General features: G+C 42.8%; 1 protein-coding gene across 1 annotated transcript in view; it reads left to right on the forward strand.

Moving 5' to 3' along the window:
* Nucleotides 1-16,023, forward strand: part of FAM13C (family with sequence similarity 13 member C) — a gene marked incomplete at both ends in the record, with an annotated part of 50,251 nt that extends 34,228 nt beyond the window's left edge. Inside the window, 9 exons of the mRNA XM_084265156.1 lie at nucleotides 383-521; nucleotides 1,677-1,758; nucleotides 4,189-4,400; nucleotides 8,203-8,286; nucleotides 10,879-10,974; nucleotides 12,022-12,221; nucleotides 13,640-13,741; nucleotides 14,523-14,617; nucleotides 15,920-16,023. Of these exons, the coding sequence (XP_084121282.1) occupies nucleotides 383-521; nucleotides 1,677-1,758; nucleotides 4,189-4,400; nucleotides 8,203-8,286; nucleotides 10,879-10,974; nucleotides 12,022-12,221; nucleotides 13,640-13,741; nucleotides 14,523-14,617; nucleotides 15,920-16,023 (1,114 nt within the window). The remainder of the gene's footprint in view (nucleotides 1-382; nucleotides 522-1,676; nucleotides 1,759-4,188; nucleotides 4,401-8,202; nucleotides 8,287-10,878; nucleotides 10,975-12,021; nucleotides 12,222-13,639; nucleotides 13,742-14,522; nucleotides 14,618-15,919) is intronic.
* Nucleotides 16,024-16,430: the final 407 nt, after the last annotated feature.

A 16,430-nucleotide genomic window follows, 5' to 3' on the forward strand; every position in this document is an offset into this window, starting at 1 on the left:
TCCATGTTTATAAATATCTGAAGTGTGGGAGACAGAGGGAAATGGCCAGCCTCTTCTCAGTGGTCTGTGGGGACAGGACAAGGGGCAATGTCCTCAAGTTGGAGCACAGGAAGTTCTGCACCAATATGCGGAAGAACTTCTTCACAGTGAGGGTGACAGGGCACTGGGACAGGCTGCCCAGGGGGGTTGTGGGGTCTCCATCTCTGGAGATATTCAAGACCTGACTGGACAACGACCTCTGCAACCTGTCCTAGGGAACCTGCTTTGGCAGGGGGGTTGGCCCTGATGATCTCAGGAGGTCCCTTCCAACACCCACAATCCTGTGAATCTGTGAATCTATAGCCAGTTCCTTGATCCAGCTCCTATGACCTCACCTTTGCAGGCCAAGAAGTTCTTCTAGATGTAACTGTGAGGAGTGCAAAGAACCACAAACAGTAGCACAACTTACCAAGCATCTTCAGAGTCTGAAGAGAAAAATTAGGAAGTATGAAGAAAAGTTTGAGCAAGAAAGAAAGTACCTGGTAAGATAAAAATTGAAAAGATAAAGGGAAATACTACAAGAGGCAAACGAGAATCCCAGTGTATCTAAACTTAAACAAACCAACAGGAAAAAGGGCATTTTCCTTAAAGTGAAATAGGAAAATCATCCATAAGGGAGTATCTTCTTACCATCTTTCAGTGTATGCAGTAGTTATGAGACTCTAATTGCATTTTCTTTGAGTTACCATTGTTGCACAATATGTGTGAGCCGTGTGGGTCAGTGAAATAACGGCTTGTGAACCCACATGATTCAGAAACCTCCAAAGCTTTAGTGCTCAGTAGAAGCTGATGGCAGAAACGAGATATCAAAATTGTGGTGCATTGCTGGTGGGGGCTGGTTTGAGGCCAGCAGTGTGCTCTGTGCAGTGTATACCAGAGCCTCCCTCCTATCGAGCCAGTTTGCATAACGAGTAGTGCAGTACAAACGTATCACGGTGTCTGTGGTGCTAAGGATGTGTACAACAGGGAGGTTTGTGGCATTTTATGACTACATTAAAATGAAAACTGTACATTCATCAATGACTGCAAACTGACAGTGCACATCCATGAACTGCACTGCGCTACCCTCATCATACACACCTAGCAGTAAAATTTTGTACTTAAGCAGTCATCACACTGTGGCCAAAAAGGAATTTATTTCAGAGGTTTAATTTTGCAAGGAAAGAACTGATAAACTGTTGTTTGTTGCTTTTGAACCACTCTGTTGCACAAGATTTTTTCATTTGATCAGTTAAACAGCTCAGTTGAAATGCTCAAAGTGCCATTTCCCCAGAGAATCCCCCTCTTAAAGCAGTAAGGGCTTCTCCCTGCAAGGGACAGAGCACTTCAGTTGCCATCCTGGAAATCCCTTAGGAACTTGACTAACATTGGGTATTTGATCAGTCCTTTGGAAACCACTGAGACCGACCCAATTAGTCAAGGACTTAAATGTTTGTTTTCAGGATCAGAAGCCAAACTACTCAGATCCCCAGTGTGGCACGCTTACCATGACAGAGCCAAATGCCCTGCTAGCGTACTATCGTGCAGCTGGAACTACATTTTTTTAGCCACTGTGCATGGATACGGTTTTACCTGTTCGATTGTACAACCATCAGTTCCTTTTTTTTTTTTAATTCTTCCATTTTCTTTCCATTCAGCCTTCACATGGTGACAAGACTTCCAATCCTGAAGTCCTGAAATGGATGAATGATTTGGCCAAAGGTCGTAAGCAGCTGAAAGGTATGTAATGTGTATGTCACCTTCCCTGGATGTGCTCAAAGAAAGGGTTGAGGAGATACTTAGGGATATGGTTTAGCTTAGGATGGGAATGGTTGGACTTGATGATCTTCAGAGGCCTTTTCCAACCTTGTGATTATGTGATTCTGTAATAGCATGTCATTTCACCTGATTGCTGAAACTTTTGGAAGTATGAGTGTACCTGGAATATTTTAAGGGTTAGTTTTCAAACCTCTGCACTAGTACGTGGCAGTAAGTCTCCTGATGATGATGAAGACGTTGGGTGATAGGCCTTGCCTTGATTCCTAAAAGCAGGGATTAGAGTAAGCCAGTTAACCCTTGTAACAAGGCTCAGATGGGGTAAGGTGAAAAAGACATCACCTCTCCCTCGTAACTGCAAACATTCATGCAAAAGGCAACGTTAGTCTGAATTATTTTATATATATCTGAAACACAGACCTACAAAGTTAGAAGTATCCTTGTATTAGTACAAATGTAGGTGCAAAATATTTCTTTAGGACTGAGGTTACACACCTCTAAAGCTTTCTGTCTTTGATCTTAAAGTCAGATATTAGCTTTGGTTTTGAGGGTCAGGTTTCGCCTTTGACTATGTGCACACCACTCCATAAATGTCTGGGTGTGTATCCCATGCTTACCTTCAGGCAGAATGCAGCCAGCACTGATTGTTTGGGTTTGCTTTGGTTCTTAATGTTATAGTTTTATCTAGTTTTTTTCCCCCATTATAAATGGATTCTCACTAGCAATGAAATTGCAGTATTATGTTTCATCTCTTGTTTTGGTTATAGTTAGGAATGTAGATATGTGTGATTGTGGTAAATAAAGAATTAGAAACTCAGCTTTCAGTAAATTTCTTCTAGAAAATTTTCCTTTAAATACTCAGCTGCATAATTACTAGATTTATGCTTTTTCCCTTGAACTTTGTGTAACAAATCTAGGAAAAAGGAGAGGAAATGTCCACACTAGATAGCTAACTGTCTGAAAATTACCTCTCTGACTCAACCATTGCTTCAGCTAGCTAGGTCAGCCTCACCTTCACACCCAAAATGCCTGGATCCTGTGAACACCCATGATTTTACTGTCCTGAATAATGAATCTGCATTTACATGAAACAAGATTCATGAGACAGGGGCAGTTGAAATGGAAAAGCATTCAACTGCTTGTCCATCCTTCCTAACTCAATATAAATTGCTATTTTTCCCTCCAAACCAGGCCTGCATCACCAGGATGTCACAACTAAAAATTATGTTACTGTTTCTGCTCTGATTTCAATAAATTTAGCACATTTGGAGTCATCAATCTCCTGCCTTGCCAAGGTCCTTCGCCAGCCAGCCATAGTCTAGGAACAAAGCCTGCTTTTACGGGAGCTAATTCAGGCCATAATTCAATTTCCTTGTTGCTCTGTGCAGGTCCCTAGAGCTGCAGGGTCTTTGGCTTGGTGTCAAGCTCATATACTTATGCGGGTTATTGGTGCAGGCAGGTTGCTGACTGGGAAGCCAGGACACCCTGTAACCTGTATGTCTTCTGCCGGGTTGCTGGGGTGCTCTTCTGCCAAGGGAAGTCATTTAAGGAAAGGGGCTGATTGTCCTTGTGAGGACCAGCTCAGTGGCCTGGTTGGGATGGCAATGCAGCCTCTGTAGGGGAGGGTCACGGTTAAAATCATACTAGAGGGAGGCGTTGGTTATGCAGACCTGGAGCACATGGCTCCAGCACCTGGCATGTGGGCTCTGTAGCACAGTTTAGCCTTCCCTGCCCTTCTTAGGGGAGGGCCCTTGCTCTCCTCCTCACTCGTGCAGCAGTGCAGGAGGGCGAGTGAGGGGGTGAGAGTGGGGCAGGTGGCTGCAGAGACACTGCCTCTTGTCCAGGAAGGCATCTGTGAAGGACTGCATCCTTAGACACATCCCTTCAGCAGGCTTGGATGTGTTCTTACTCAGGCATCAGATCAGTTGAGAGTGCATGAACTTCATGAGAAGAAGGGAGAGAGCAAGAGAGAGAGCTCTGCTTCCATATGCCACCCACACCAAACCTCCCACAAATACTCTCCAGCACTGTTTGTCCTTTTAAGTCCCTTACCTTACTCCCACTGAAATTCTGCACCGATTCCTACACAGACCCCACACTAACCCAGTGCCTCTTCAGTTCTCACCTGTGGTGACACCTCTTAGGTCAAAGCTGGGCTTAGAGGACAAACAGAAATGCACGTTTCATTGGCCTGGACACATCTCATCCCTTGACCTCTGTATTTCACTTTAACCAGGTAAAAGATGTTACACGTTGAAGCGGAGCAGAGTTGCTTTCCTACACAACTGCAGTACGAAAATAACTATGCCAGAAGAAGGGGTGGGCTCTTTTCTTGTGGTGTCAGGGGAAATTTGTTTGCAAATCTATTTACTTGCCAAGTAATTTGCCTTCCAGAGCTGAAACTCAGAATGTCGGAAGAGCAAAACTGTACCTCCAGAGCACCCCACAGAAGCGATTGCTGCGGAAGCACTGGGACACCTAAAGAGGCTGGGATGCCGGAGTCCACCGGCACGGAACCGGCTCGCTCAGTAGAAGAAACCATGGATAGTGTACTGAGACGATTAAAGGAGAAAAGACAACACTTTAACCTTCCTGAGACTATTAAGGTATTTCACAAGAGTGGCTGTTTCCTTCAGAACTTTATCTGGCAGACATAATGGGTGTGTAGCTGTCTTGGTGTATGCTGGAAGCTCTGCGCCCTGTTTCTCTTGGCACTGGCAGCACATTTTCTCTCTAGCAAGATGGGAGCTCTAGTTCAGCTTTCTGAAGTGCCTCTTCTGTGAAGGAGTGCACAGAAAAAGAGGTGCAGCCTGCCTACTTGAGGTTGGTGTGCAGGGGAGTGCATGTTCTGGTGCTCTGAAGGTGGTGGCAGCCAAAGCAACCCTATCTTCAGTCCACAGAAATGGTGGGACTAAAAATGTTCCTGATGTTATTTCGACAGTGAAGGTCCCCTCTCACTTGAGAACTGCTGAAAGCACTGTGCTAAGAGCACATGGATAGCACAAGCTCCTGACCTTGTTCATTTCCTTGTGCTGATGCTGCCTCTGCTCTTCCACATTCTCAATTACTCTTCTAAATTTAGGAGCAATACCCCATGAACCATGCTTGCTTGGATGGGCAATTTATTTTTGCTTTTAAACTAGTACCTATTATACAGTTCTGCTGTACCTTCACACTAAGGTGTGTCACCCTACCACAGGCTCTGTCTGAAACTGTTCTGCAGTGCATACTGTCCATAAAAATACTTCTTTAGGGGCTATTTTTGCTGTTAAATGATGTTGCTATTCCTGATGCTAGGCAGCCAAGCAAGGCAATACATTCTGTTCTCAAAGGTACCTAAAATCTCAATGTTGACAGTAACATTTAGATGATGAGCATTGGCTGATGAATGAAAAAAGATGAGAGGGTGATGGGGGCAAGGAGGATTGAAGAACTGCTAAATTCTAAATTGTGCAAGAATTAAGAAATGTTCTGGGTGGAATTCAGTATCAGAAAGTACCCAGCTGAGATAAATTTTATTTTTTGTGTGGTTTTGGTTTCTATTCTTGGTTCTTAAACAGCTGGTTACTGTGTAAAAATGTCTGTAACGATGCCATGCTGCTACGACCTGCTGGGCAGCAGAGCTCATAGGCCGCAGGAACCCAGACTCATGGCATGCCTAGAAGCAGAGCACTGCCTCTGAGGGCTGCAGGGCTCAGCCCAGTCTGCTCCTCGCCATCATACCATCTGTCCACAGAGTTTGTGGTTTCTCTCTGGAGGAATAACAGTGAGCTTACAAGGCATAAGCATTAGGGGAACTTACTAGTGAGGAAGAGAAGTGTATGCAATATTTTACATGCCTTTGGCCCAAGTTAGCTTTACATGCTATGTCCTTCTTCTTCCTTTATGTGCAACAGCCAACTTTTGCCTTATATTCAGGGAGAAGAATTGCAGTCTGTCTGCAAAGCCCCAAGGCTTTTCTCAGACTGGTTACCTTTATCTACCTGTCCTCTCCTTATTGACCTGCTTCAGTTCATCATTTCCGTGGCTATGAAGCGGTGTTTCTATTTAATTAGCACTGAATTTCATGTTGCTCAATGCAGCCTACAGCTCTGAGATGTCTCAGATGATTCTGCAGTCTGTGATTCCACCTGTCATCTCTGGTTTTGAAATTATCAGTCTTTTCAAACTCAGCTGAATGTGAACCTGTCTTGAGATCACTAATAAAACGAGCTAATGAAATAGGCCCAAATGCTAAACCCTCTTGAGGTTGTTTCTCGTGTGTAAAATCAATATTAATGATCACTCCCTGTTTCCTCCTTAACCATTCAGCTGCTCCAGGCTTAATAGTTTTTGAAAGAATTAACCTTGTATTAATTGCAGAACTAGCAATAAGTAAACCAATTAACTGCTTTATAATACTCCTACATTCTAGTTAGCAGCTCTTCCTGTAATGTGAGTGACAGATAATTTTGGGAGTGATTAATTCATGGGCACCTTTAAGGTAAGATGTGATTAGTGGTTCCGCACTGCTGTTGCATTTGGGCGCTAAACAAAACAGGTTTTGCTCCTGCTGAAGCTAATAGCAAGGCACTCCTTTGATACTAGAAGAGTGTTACTTCTTCGGGGCTTGGTATTTTCTCAGAAAGTACAGACTAATTATTAAAAATATTTCTCCAAATGGTAAACAAAGAAAGTCATCAACTTTCTGCAGAAAGGCACCTTGCTTCCCCAACTCCACCATTCTTCACAGTACTTCATTGTGGCGGGTGAGCTCTTCTCTGCACCTCCCAACACTTGGCCCTAATTCGCACAGATCTTCCCTGATCTGGGGAGAGCATGGAAAAGTAACTTCATGTGCTCTTTGAGCAGTGAAAACACACAGGTGTCAGCAGCAGATCTTCTTGGAAAGAGGGGGAAAGGGAGAGGAGAGAAATCCCAGGCAAATAGCATGCTCCCTGCAGCAGACTCCTACAGATGTAATGGTGTATCACCAACACTGACAAATTGCATTTCTGAAAAATCAACATCTTTCTGGTTCCACTCATCCCTTCTGTGATGTTTGAACAGAAATGAACTGCTAGTGTTAGGTGTTCAGCTGCGCTTTCTGCAGCTTCCCACAGCGGTTCCACAGAAGCACACTGCCCAGCTGCCATCTCCTCCCAGCTGAGCAGATTAGCCTTCCATTTCGTTTTAGCACCTTTTTCTGGTATGCTCAGCATGTAAGGGGTGTTAGCCCTGGTATCTGTCCCAATGATTGGATATTTAGAGATTTCCACTTTGTAAATGTGTTGTGGTTTCACAGCTGAAGCTGCCTGTTCTTCATCCCCTACCAGTCAAGGCAAATTTGTTTTTCTTGATGAATAATTAAAAAGTTGAGGAATGCCCTCTCTGCATTTCTGCAAGTTCCTGAGTGTTCTCTCCAGCATGGTTGTCCTCGTTTGACACCACTACATCATGTTTAATGCATAATGGGGAATACTGCCTACATAGATGTTAATAACATACAGATCTCATTAACCAATTTCTCCCTAGATTGGGTGAGTAAAGTATTTTTCATTTTTCAGTTACAACAACTACTCATAAGTGTTACCTAAACACAGGAAAACATTCTAGGGAAGTGCTGTGCTGGTGCCTGTGGGACCTCAAAGCCAACATCCTCTATTCGGCTGCTACAGTCGCCTTCTGTGAGCCTGCCTTCCCAAACCCCCACCCCATGACCGTGCAATTCAGCTGTGTCGTTCAAGCAGAAGCCTCTGTTTGTTTAGACTTTCTTCCAACCACTATTCCCAGAAAAACGTTTCAGGAGGAGGCTCTGATTGGGCAACACACAAAGGTTCTTGCCTTACTGACTGAGACAATAGCTTGTACCCTTGGAAACCCTCCTGATAAGGATGCGGCACTCCGTCAGTAGCTTAATACTTTGAGCTTTTTCATGATGTTGCTTTTGTAGAACAGAAATGTTGACAGAAATGGTGAACAAGTAGTACATCTTTGTATAATGGCATTAAGAAAAATGAGATTCCAGGCTTTTAATACAGTTTCATTCAATGCATTTAATTTGTTTATCTTTCTTCAGAAGAAAGAGTGCGCGTTCAGGCCACAAAGGCTCCACTTTGGCCAAAAAAAGTAAATGCCATGTATTTTCTGCTGGTAGATAACACCTCCCTGACCAGCAGGAGTATCTCCTCGCTTTCCCATTAGGCCTTGAGAGGGAAACTTACACTTGGATTCATTTAAAACTTCAGACATGTAAATTTGGACTCTGTTCTTGCTAAGTCAATGCCAAGTCCTCACCGACCTCAGCGTGGGCAGAAACAGAATTCATTATTGATGTTTATCTAGGGAGAACAGATGATTAAATAGATACCTGCCTGTATCCTTGTCATTAAATCCTGACTCAATCTTATAAATAACTTTTTTAAATAGGATATGACAAAAAAGCAAATGGCTTTGGAAAAAATCAGTCTTCAGAAATGTCTGCTATATTTTGAGAGTGTTCATGGACGACCTGTAAGTATACCATGGAAAGATAGGTAAATTAAAAGTTATCTAACCTCTCTAACAAATAATTTTGGACTCCTATATTGAATATATTTGGTTGAATTTTACATGATTAATGTAATTGTAGCTATTTCAAACTCTAATCTTCAGGTATAAACGTTATTGCCTGGTAAGGATAAATCTGGTTTAAATTTTTAAAAGTGAAGGAAAGTGGCCCCGCAGCTCTCATGATTGGAAGTTGCAGGTTTTGGTGATAAAGATGAAGGTTTATATATCCAAAGCAGACTTGGCTCATACCTACTGTAGCTGTGCTGTGTTGTAAGGTTAGAAACCTTAGCAGCTGAGAATGGGCACACAGAATACAGCAGGGACATCACTTGTCATCTGTGCTTTCCTTTATTTCTCAGCAGCACTTAAAACTACCAATTCAAACCCTTTCTAGGGACATCATTGCTAAATAGAGGCAAAAACCAAAGAATTGCCACCTTTGGCAAGGAGATGATTTGAAAATTTGTCTATAGACAACTGAGGAATTCCTATTTGATGTCTATTGCAACCATTCTTACGGTTGTCTCTGTTTCTGGATAGTAATTGTTGTGGTGCTGGTGAAGGGGAGTGGCACTAGCACATGTCCAAAAATATGCCAGCTTTTAAAAGTATTATGATCTGAATCTGATCTCTCTGTGTTTTGGATAAGATAACTTTTGTCCATCTCTTTTGGGCTCGGAATGAGATCTGTGGGATGGAGAGAATATATAGGAAGGGTATGAAGAAACTCTATTTCCTAAGAAAAACAACAAAAAAAGAAATCGAGTTGTTAGTGGAGGTAAAAAAGACGTGAAGATTCAAAAATAGAAAATAATAGGGCCTGCTTTTGTAGCACGGGGTTCCAAGAGGGTGTTCCCTCTCAAAGCTGAAGCAGCTAACTGCGTAAGGAAAGCAGTGATCTAAGCAGCCTCGGGGGAATCCTGGGTCTGTGAAGAGCTCAGGCTTCAGGTCAGGGACAGTCAAGAATTTAAAGTGGGGAAATGGAAGTTAGACGAGATATTTTACATCACCTTTTTTTGTTGTTGAAAATAAACAAGCAACCTGCAGAAGTTTCATGCAGTCACAGTTGCATAAATAACCACGTATGTTAAAGAAGCAGATTTTAATCTTTGTATCACTATTACTGAATTTTCCTGAAGGAAAGGGGTGAGGAGTCTACATGTGTCCTGTGTACCAAGAACAGCTGGAGAGCAAGGCCAGCAAGGGCCAGTCTCAGTGGCAAGCATGGGCCTTGTGCCCAGTTCACAGCTGGAGCAGACGGGGAAAGGGAGCCCTGGAGAAGCTTGGACAGTTTGTAAATCCAGGAGGCGATGCCTGTGAGAGCACGAACCAGGGACTGCCCAGGCAGAGCCACTCTGGTGATATTAGCCAACAAAACAGGTGCCTATCTGCTAGCAATTCTGGAACAGAATTGTACCTTCACAGTACTTGAACATTGATTGCTGAAGCCTCAAGGTTCCTGCTCTAGATGTCTGAACTACCAACCCATTGGATGGAGCCTTGGGCAACCTTGTGTAGATCCAGGCCTGGAGGTTGGTGGCCCTGCCTGTGGCAGGGAGATGGAACTCTGTGATCCTTGGGGTCCCTTCCAACCCAGACCATTCTATGAGTCTATGATTCTATGACATGTTTTGTCATCTAATATGTATCACACCATTGCATTATCAAAAGGTTACTTTGAGCTGGGATTCCATAAACATACTGTATTTGAGCCTACTATGCAGTAACTTTGGTTGATTGCTGTGGAAGTTTGTTTGGGAGGGTTTTTTTTGGGGGGGGTGGGGTGGGGTGGCGGTGTTGGTTTTTGTTTCTTTTTAAGCAGATAGAGCAATTCAGTCCTAGACAATATCACAGTTATTGTAGAAACCTCCTTTGGGAGTACGAAGAGAGAACCTGTCAGGAAAATACCATCAAGTAGCTGCATATTCACAGCATTATGAAATATTTTCAGCTGGATCAGGCTCTTAATATCTGACCAAAAATAATCTTCTCCCTCAAAATCAGTGCTCCTTGTGCTCGTAAAAGAGCAAAAGCAAACTAAATGAACAGATGGTCAATCCTGAGTGAGGGATGCACAGAGCAGCTCTGCGTGGGGCCAGCTGCGTTCTCAGGGCCGCGGAGGATGTTGGCCCAGGCAGGCTGTCATGTTGCTGTAGCTATCCTGTTGCCCTTGCTGTGGTTAAGTGAGAGCAATACTGATGCCAGGCACACCAGAAGCGTTCTGTAGCTCTCACAGCTCAGTGTCCACAGAAGGAGAGAGCGAGTGGTTTGCCCTCTGTCTGGGCGGTGCAGCTCAGGGAAGTGAGGAATCTGCACTGGGTACTTCCCATGAGCAGACAGATTGCCGCATTCCTTTTCAAGGAATTCCTTTTTAATTCCTTTTTAAATTGTCTGGATTAAACTACAGTTCCCATGGAATATCTGTGGAAGTAGCATACACATCGGGCCACGTCCTTCTAGTACATTTCTCAAATGTGCAGCAGCCAATGAGAAGTTTGTTAACTTATTCTTTTCAATTTCGGAGGAGTAGATTTCCTTATGCTTTCTCCTTAGGTAACTAAGCAAGAGAAGAGCCTCATGAAACCTCTTTACGACAGGTACAGAATTATCAAGAAACTTCTCGCAACTCCATCTTTGATCACAACTATTGTAAGTTGGAAAGAATTCCTGTCTCTTGTCAGGAAAACATGCTGAATGCTTTGTTTGAGCTGAGCCTGCATGTCAGCTTGGCAGCAAAGAGTGCTACTGTTATCTGAAGAGCCCCGCAACACCAAAGGAGACCTCTCTCTCTCCATGAATGAAGCACTGCACTGTTCCTATCGCTGTCTCCTTATAGCTTCCTGCCAGTGCGTTTATCAATCCCACAGCATATCATCTGTAGGACTTTAATGATATATCAACGTCATGTAACATTTCTGGTCCAGCTGTGAGTAGAGGTAGTGGAATCTGACTATTCAGAAGTTAATTAGCTTGTCTCTGTCAAAAAAACCTAATCATATTAATTGGGGCTGGGTTGATTTTAGAAATTACAAATCATTGTCGTGTTAGGTAACAGCAGAGCTTCAGATTTCATTGAAAAATCCCAGTGTAAATCTTTGTACACATGCAAAGGGGCATTTTATTTAAAACATTTCCTTCTGCTACATCTTAGGAGCTTTGCTCCATGGAGTTTCTATGTTTAAGGCTTAGTTTCAAACGTTTAACTTTTCATCTGAGAGTGAAGGAACATGAGGAAGACAGAGACATCACCCTATTTGGCAGTTAACATTTGCAGCTATAAAACTGTGGAATCTCTACCTCCAACTCTTGTTACAGTCAAGAGTTTCTGGACATGACACGAACAGTAGATGGTATATAAGAGGAGTACAAGTTCCCACAAGACTTCACTGCTTACATAATACAGAGTGTTCTTTAAATCTCTGCAAGTTTTTAAAGGCTTTTGAGAAAACAGAAATAAATTGTTGGCTGGAGATGCTCAGAAACAGGTCCAACTTCTGTCCTGTTTGGTCATGGAGGACAGTATCCAGTAACTCAGCAGGTTCCACAATCTTGGTTAGACCTGGGTAAAGCTTTCAATACATGTAATCTATTTCAGTGAATACATCCAGGAAGTTAGAGCCTAATTCTTTCCGTTGTCATTAATTGTTAGTATGGTAACGTAAACAACTAATTTAATAATGCTTCACATATTACAAGCAGGAGGAGGAAGACTCAGATGAAGACCATCCTCAAAGCAACCACGAGTTACCATCTGGCCCAATGTCTTGCCTCCCTGTGGATGAGCACCTGTGTTACTCTCAGGAGGAGAGTGAGCCGGCCTATGTTTCCCCTCTGGATGAGAAGAAAGTCTTCCGGCAAACAGCCTTGTCTATGTCCAATTTGCACGAGGCAACGATGTAAGTTCTGTCTTTCGTTTCTCCCTTGTAAATGAACCCTGATCCATACCTATAGCATGGGAGTGTTCTACACCAAAGAAACGATTCCATGTTTTCTTACGAGAGAAAAGAGGCAGCGGATAGTTGTTGTTTGAGCAGCATACCTGTGGTTTGAGCTATTTATTCAAACAGCTTTGTGCCAAGCCCATGAAGAGAAAGGTGAAGGAATGTAAGCAGATAGGATAACTACATATACAGAGGGGCAGAGACGACTTCATGGCACAGTAAAGACATGCAGACCTGCCTATAATTGATGCAAAATTTTTAGGCATCAAGCTACTTCTGTTCTTAGAAACCAGCCATAAAACAAAGCACAGTTTGGTCAAGGAGATAGTCGGCTCCTCTGTACATGTATGTGAACTGGGACAGGCTGTGTGATGATGTAAAAATGCCAGGCATGAGGCAGACAGACAGCAACAGGAGAGCTGAGTGAAGGATCACACAACGGGAATGTGCGCAGAACCAACTTCTTGTGTAAAAATAGTTATTAGTGTCTAGATACCCAGAAAATATAATGCATTCAATCCACTCTAAACCAAAATAAAGCCCTTCTGATTTGTAGTTAAGAATTTCAGGCTGCATGAAACAACAGATCTCAAGGTACACATGGGTTGTTGTCACCCATCCCTGCAACTTGTTGGAGAATATGTAAATACGCCTCCCAGGAACCTTCTCAGGCTTTATGGAATGGTATCTTTTTCCTGTGCTTTCACTGGGAGCTCTTGGATGCATAGATTAAGTTGACCAAAATTGACAGTAAATGAAGATGTCTTGGTTTTCTATGTAACTGAGCTATGTATGCAGTAGTGTGCTCACATTTGTGTGAAGATATTTCTGTGCATTTTGCTATTATGGAAAAAAAAACCCCACAACAGCTGCCTATTTCATAGCAGCATTCTTTCTCTGCTTAAAATCCTTATTCCCCAAATAAGGCTAAATAGCCCCAAAATAGCTAAATCATGCCTTCTAAAAATGTTGATTCTTGGTGCCACTAGCATTTCCACTGCATCACAGCAGAGCGGAGGTGGGATGTTGACTTAGTTAATTCAGTGACAGAGATGCAAAATGTTTGCTGTGAGCTGCTGAGCCCCATCAGAACCATTAATTCCACAGGGACTTAAGACCAATACAAGACTCAATCCTTTTCCTCCCACACTGGACACAGAGTCTCTGCCTTTGCTTTAGCAGAAGGGTGACAATACCTGTAAAAGGTGTTTATCGCGTGTGGCGGTGCAGCCAGTTCTATCCATAGCTGGAGGGCTGTGGCAGAATGTCTCGAGGCAGAGACCAGGGCCCGCTGCAGCCTGTAGCAGCCACAGGTTTCACGCCACTTCCAAGCTCATGGGAGTTTCAGCTTCTTTTTTTGTTCTCTTTTACAGGCCCGTTCTGCTTGAACATCTCAGAGAAACAAGGGCAGATAAGAAAAGGCTTCGCAAAGCTCTGAGGGAGTTTGAGGAGCAATTCTATCGGCAGACAGGAAGGTAAAGGACGGGCTCAAGGAGACCCTCACCTCCTCCCCGGGGCTCCTGCGCGGGCGTCTTCTTTCTGCTAGGGTGGGGGCTTTTTGGTGAGCAGGCTGCAGGAGCTGCAGCTAGGGACTGGGGGGGGGTCTGGTCTCTGTGGAGGTGTCCATCTCCCTGCTTAGTGGGCGTCCCTAAGGAAATTCTGGAGCTGGGGGATCTTCCAGGCCACGCCTGCAAGGACTATAAACCCCAGCTCTGCACAGGCTCCTTCCTGAGCTGAAGGGAGGCTGCTAAAGAGTCTTTCTGTGGATGCCAACTCACAGGGATCACACTTGGCAGTCGGGCCACTTTAAAAAGTCTGGGTTTAAAACCAGAAGCCACTGTTTCTTTCACACGTAAATCAATAGCAGCGACTAGTCCCTTGTCTATCCTCCTGCCTTTGTTTAGAAAACTTGTTTGCTGAGAACTGTAGAGGACATTGGGCACACAGCATTCTGGTAACGCTTTTCAAAGCACCACATCGTAACTTCTCCACGTTTCAGACTGACTATTTATGCTTGCAGAGCCGACAAGAAAGATGGTGACCATGCAGATGAAAATTCAGTGTTTTAAATAACTATTATTTCATTTCTGTCTATCAGAGCTTTTTGGTCCTGACAAATTATCTTTAGCCACCCACACTTACAGAAAGGGAAAAAAAAATCCAACCCAATCCTCATTAGTTGTTACCGAATTAATTTTAAACGCTTCTTCTCCTCTCACTCCTTAAAGTGACGGCACATTTATTTGTTTTTCACAGGAGTCCTCAAAAAGAAGATCGGGTGCCAATGGCTGAGGAGTACTCTGAATACAAGCACACAAAAGCCAAAATCAGGCTCTTGGAGGTTCTCATCAGTAAGCATGACATTTCCAAAACAATATGAAGTGAATACAATGCTGTGATATTGTTCTCTAGCATAAAAAAACCCAAGCAAGTGATGAAAAAGGGAGTCATTTTACAGGTCTTGGTCTGCTGCACAATTATTTGAGACACTGAGGTTTTTGATGCACTTTACCAATTATACTAGCTGGGATGAGAGAGGACAGCAATATGCAAGAATATTAAAAGCATGAGTGAGTGGACTATAGTATATATTTTTTTCCTTTTGAAAAAGCCTTGAAGTGCACTGTGAGAATGTTAGAAATTCAAAGGACACTGAAGTATTGTAGATCCTCAGTTTGACCTGCTCTTGGTTTTAGAAAGTGTGAGGAAATGCTCTCCAGGGTTGAAGTACATGTTAGTACATGAGAAGGTACCACACACACTTCTTTCCACAATTAACATGCACTGATAATTACCTATTAACATTGAGTCCCAATGTTCTAGATTCACTAGAGTAAAAGAAAGATGAGCTTAAAACAACTGAAGGAAGGAGAAAACCCACAGCCTCATGAACGTACTCAGCCTTTCAAGACAGAGTTGCCATTCAAGTTCAGCAGTTTCAAAGACAGGCACATGCCTAGAGAGACAGTGCCAGGACTGGGTCTCACATGCTGGGATTAGAGCAAAGCGCTGCTGTCTGTGCAAAAAGAGAGGGACAGACCAGACCAGAGCCAAAGGGGCTACTGGTTTTTTAGAAGGAATAGAAGCGTTTGGCAAAATGGAATAGAGTTTGCTGGGAAGAGATAAAGCAAATGTAATTGCTGCTCTCCTTTTCACTGTAGTTCACAGGACCTGCCTCACGGTACCTAAAATTCAGTAAATAGATCAACTACGTGGTAATTTATATTTCTGTATTAGATTTTGCACTTTATTTTGCCTGACGCTCTACCATTTGCTTTTCTAACTACCAAAGCTCGTCTAGACGCATGCACTTTGTAAAAATGTCAAAGTATTTCTTGTGTTATAAATTGCCACACACACACACACATATATATATATTAAAACAAGACTAGAGTATTGCATTATGCTAAGAAAGATATTTTGGATAGATAAAGTACACGGTATATATAATAGAGTGTCACAGTTACCTGATGAGGAACGCTAGACTTCTTGTTTACCAAAAATAAGAATATAAGAAAGATATTTTTCCATTAGAATCGCACATCTTTCTTAAGTTTCAGAGCACCATACTTTGTACTACTGAGATTTCCCCTCCCTCCCCACCCCCCCAGATATGATAGACGTCATATGATAGACATCACTAGATGTGATAGACTATTTGTGTGAAAAAAAGTGGACTATTACCAGTGGATTTTGTACTAGATATGAAAAGCAGGGGGTCTGGGAAATAGCCCAGACACAAAGGAAGGAGGAATAAAATAAAATTTTAAAAAGGGACTTGGATAAGTAAGTTGACTCATGTTTAGTGTTTTGCTTTAACTGTCATTTTTGTATTGACCATGTGGAATAAGCAACCTGTTTTCTACCTTGGTAAGATGTTCTTTTTCTAAAGCCTATTATGTACCAACCATGTTTGTATTTGTATTGTATGTAACAGCTCCGCATGATTTTGGAGACGTACCCATTTTAAGTAGTTTGGAGGAAAAAGTATGAACACTAAAAAAGGAATTATTTTTTATTTCTCAGAGGTTTGTTGTTTCAGTGTACTGACTTAATGATCTTTTTTAACTTAACTTTTATGAATCAGAAATGGTCTCCTTCGTAAATCTGTTTTAATTAAAGTCATCTAGAGCAACAGGAACAGATACAGAGCTATTTGAAGTT

The sequence above is a fragment of the Gallinula chloropus genome (genome assembly GCF_964237585.1).
Source record: "Gallinula chloropus genome assembly, chromosome: 5".
NCBI lineage: Eukaryota > Metazoa > Chordata > Aves > Gruiformes > Rallidae > Gallinula > Gallinula chloropus.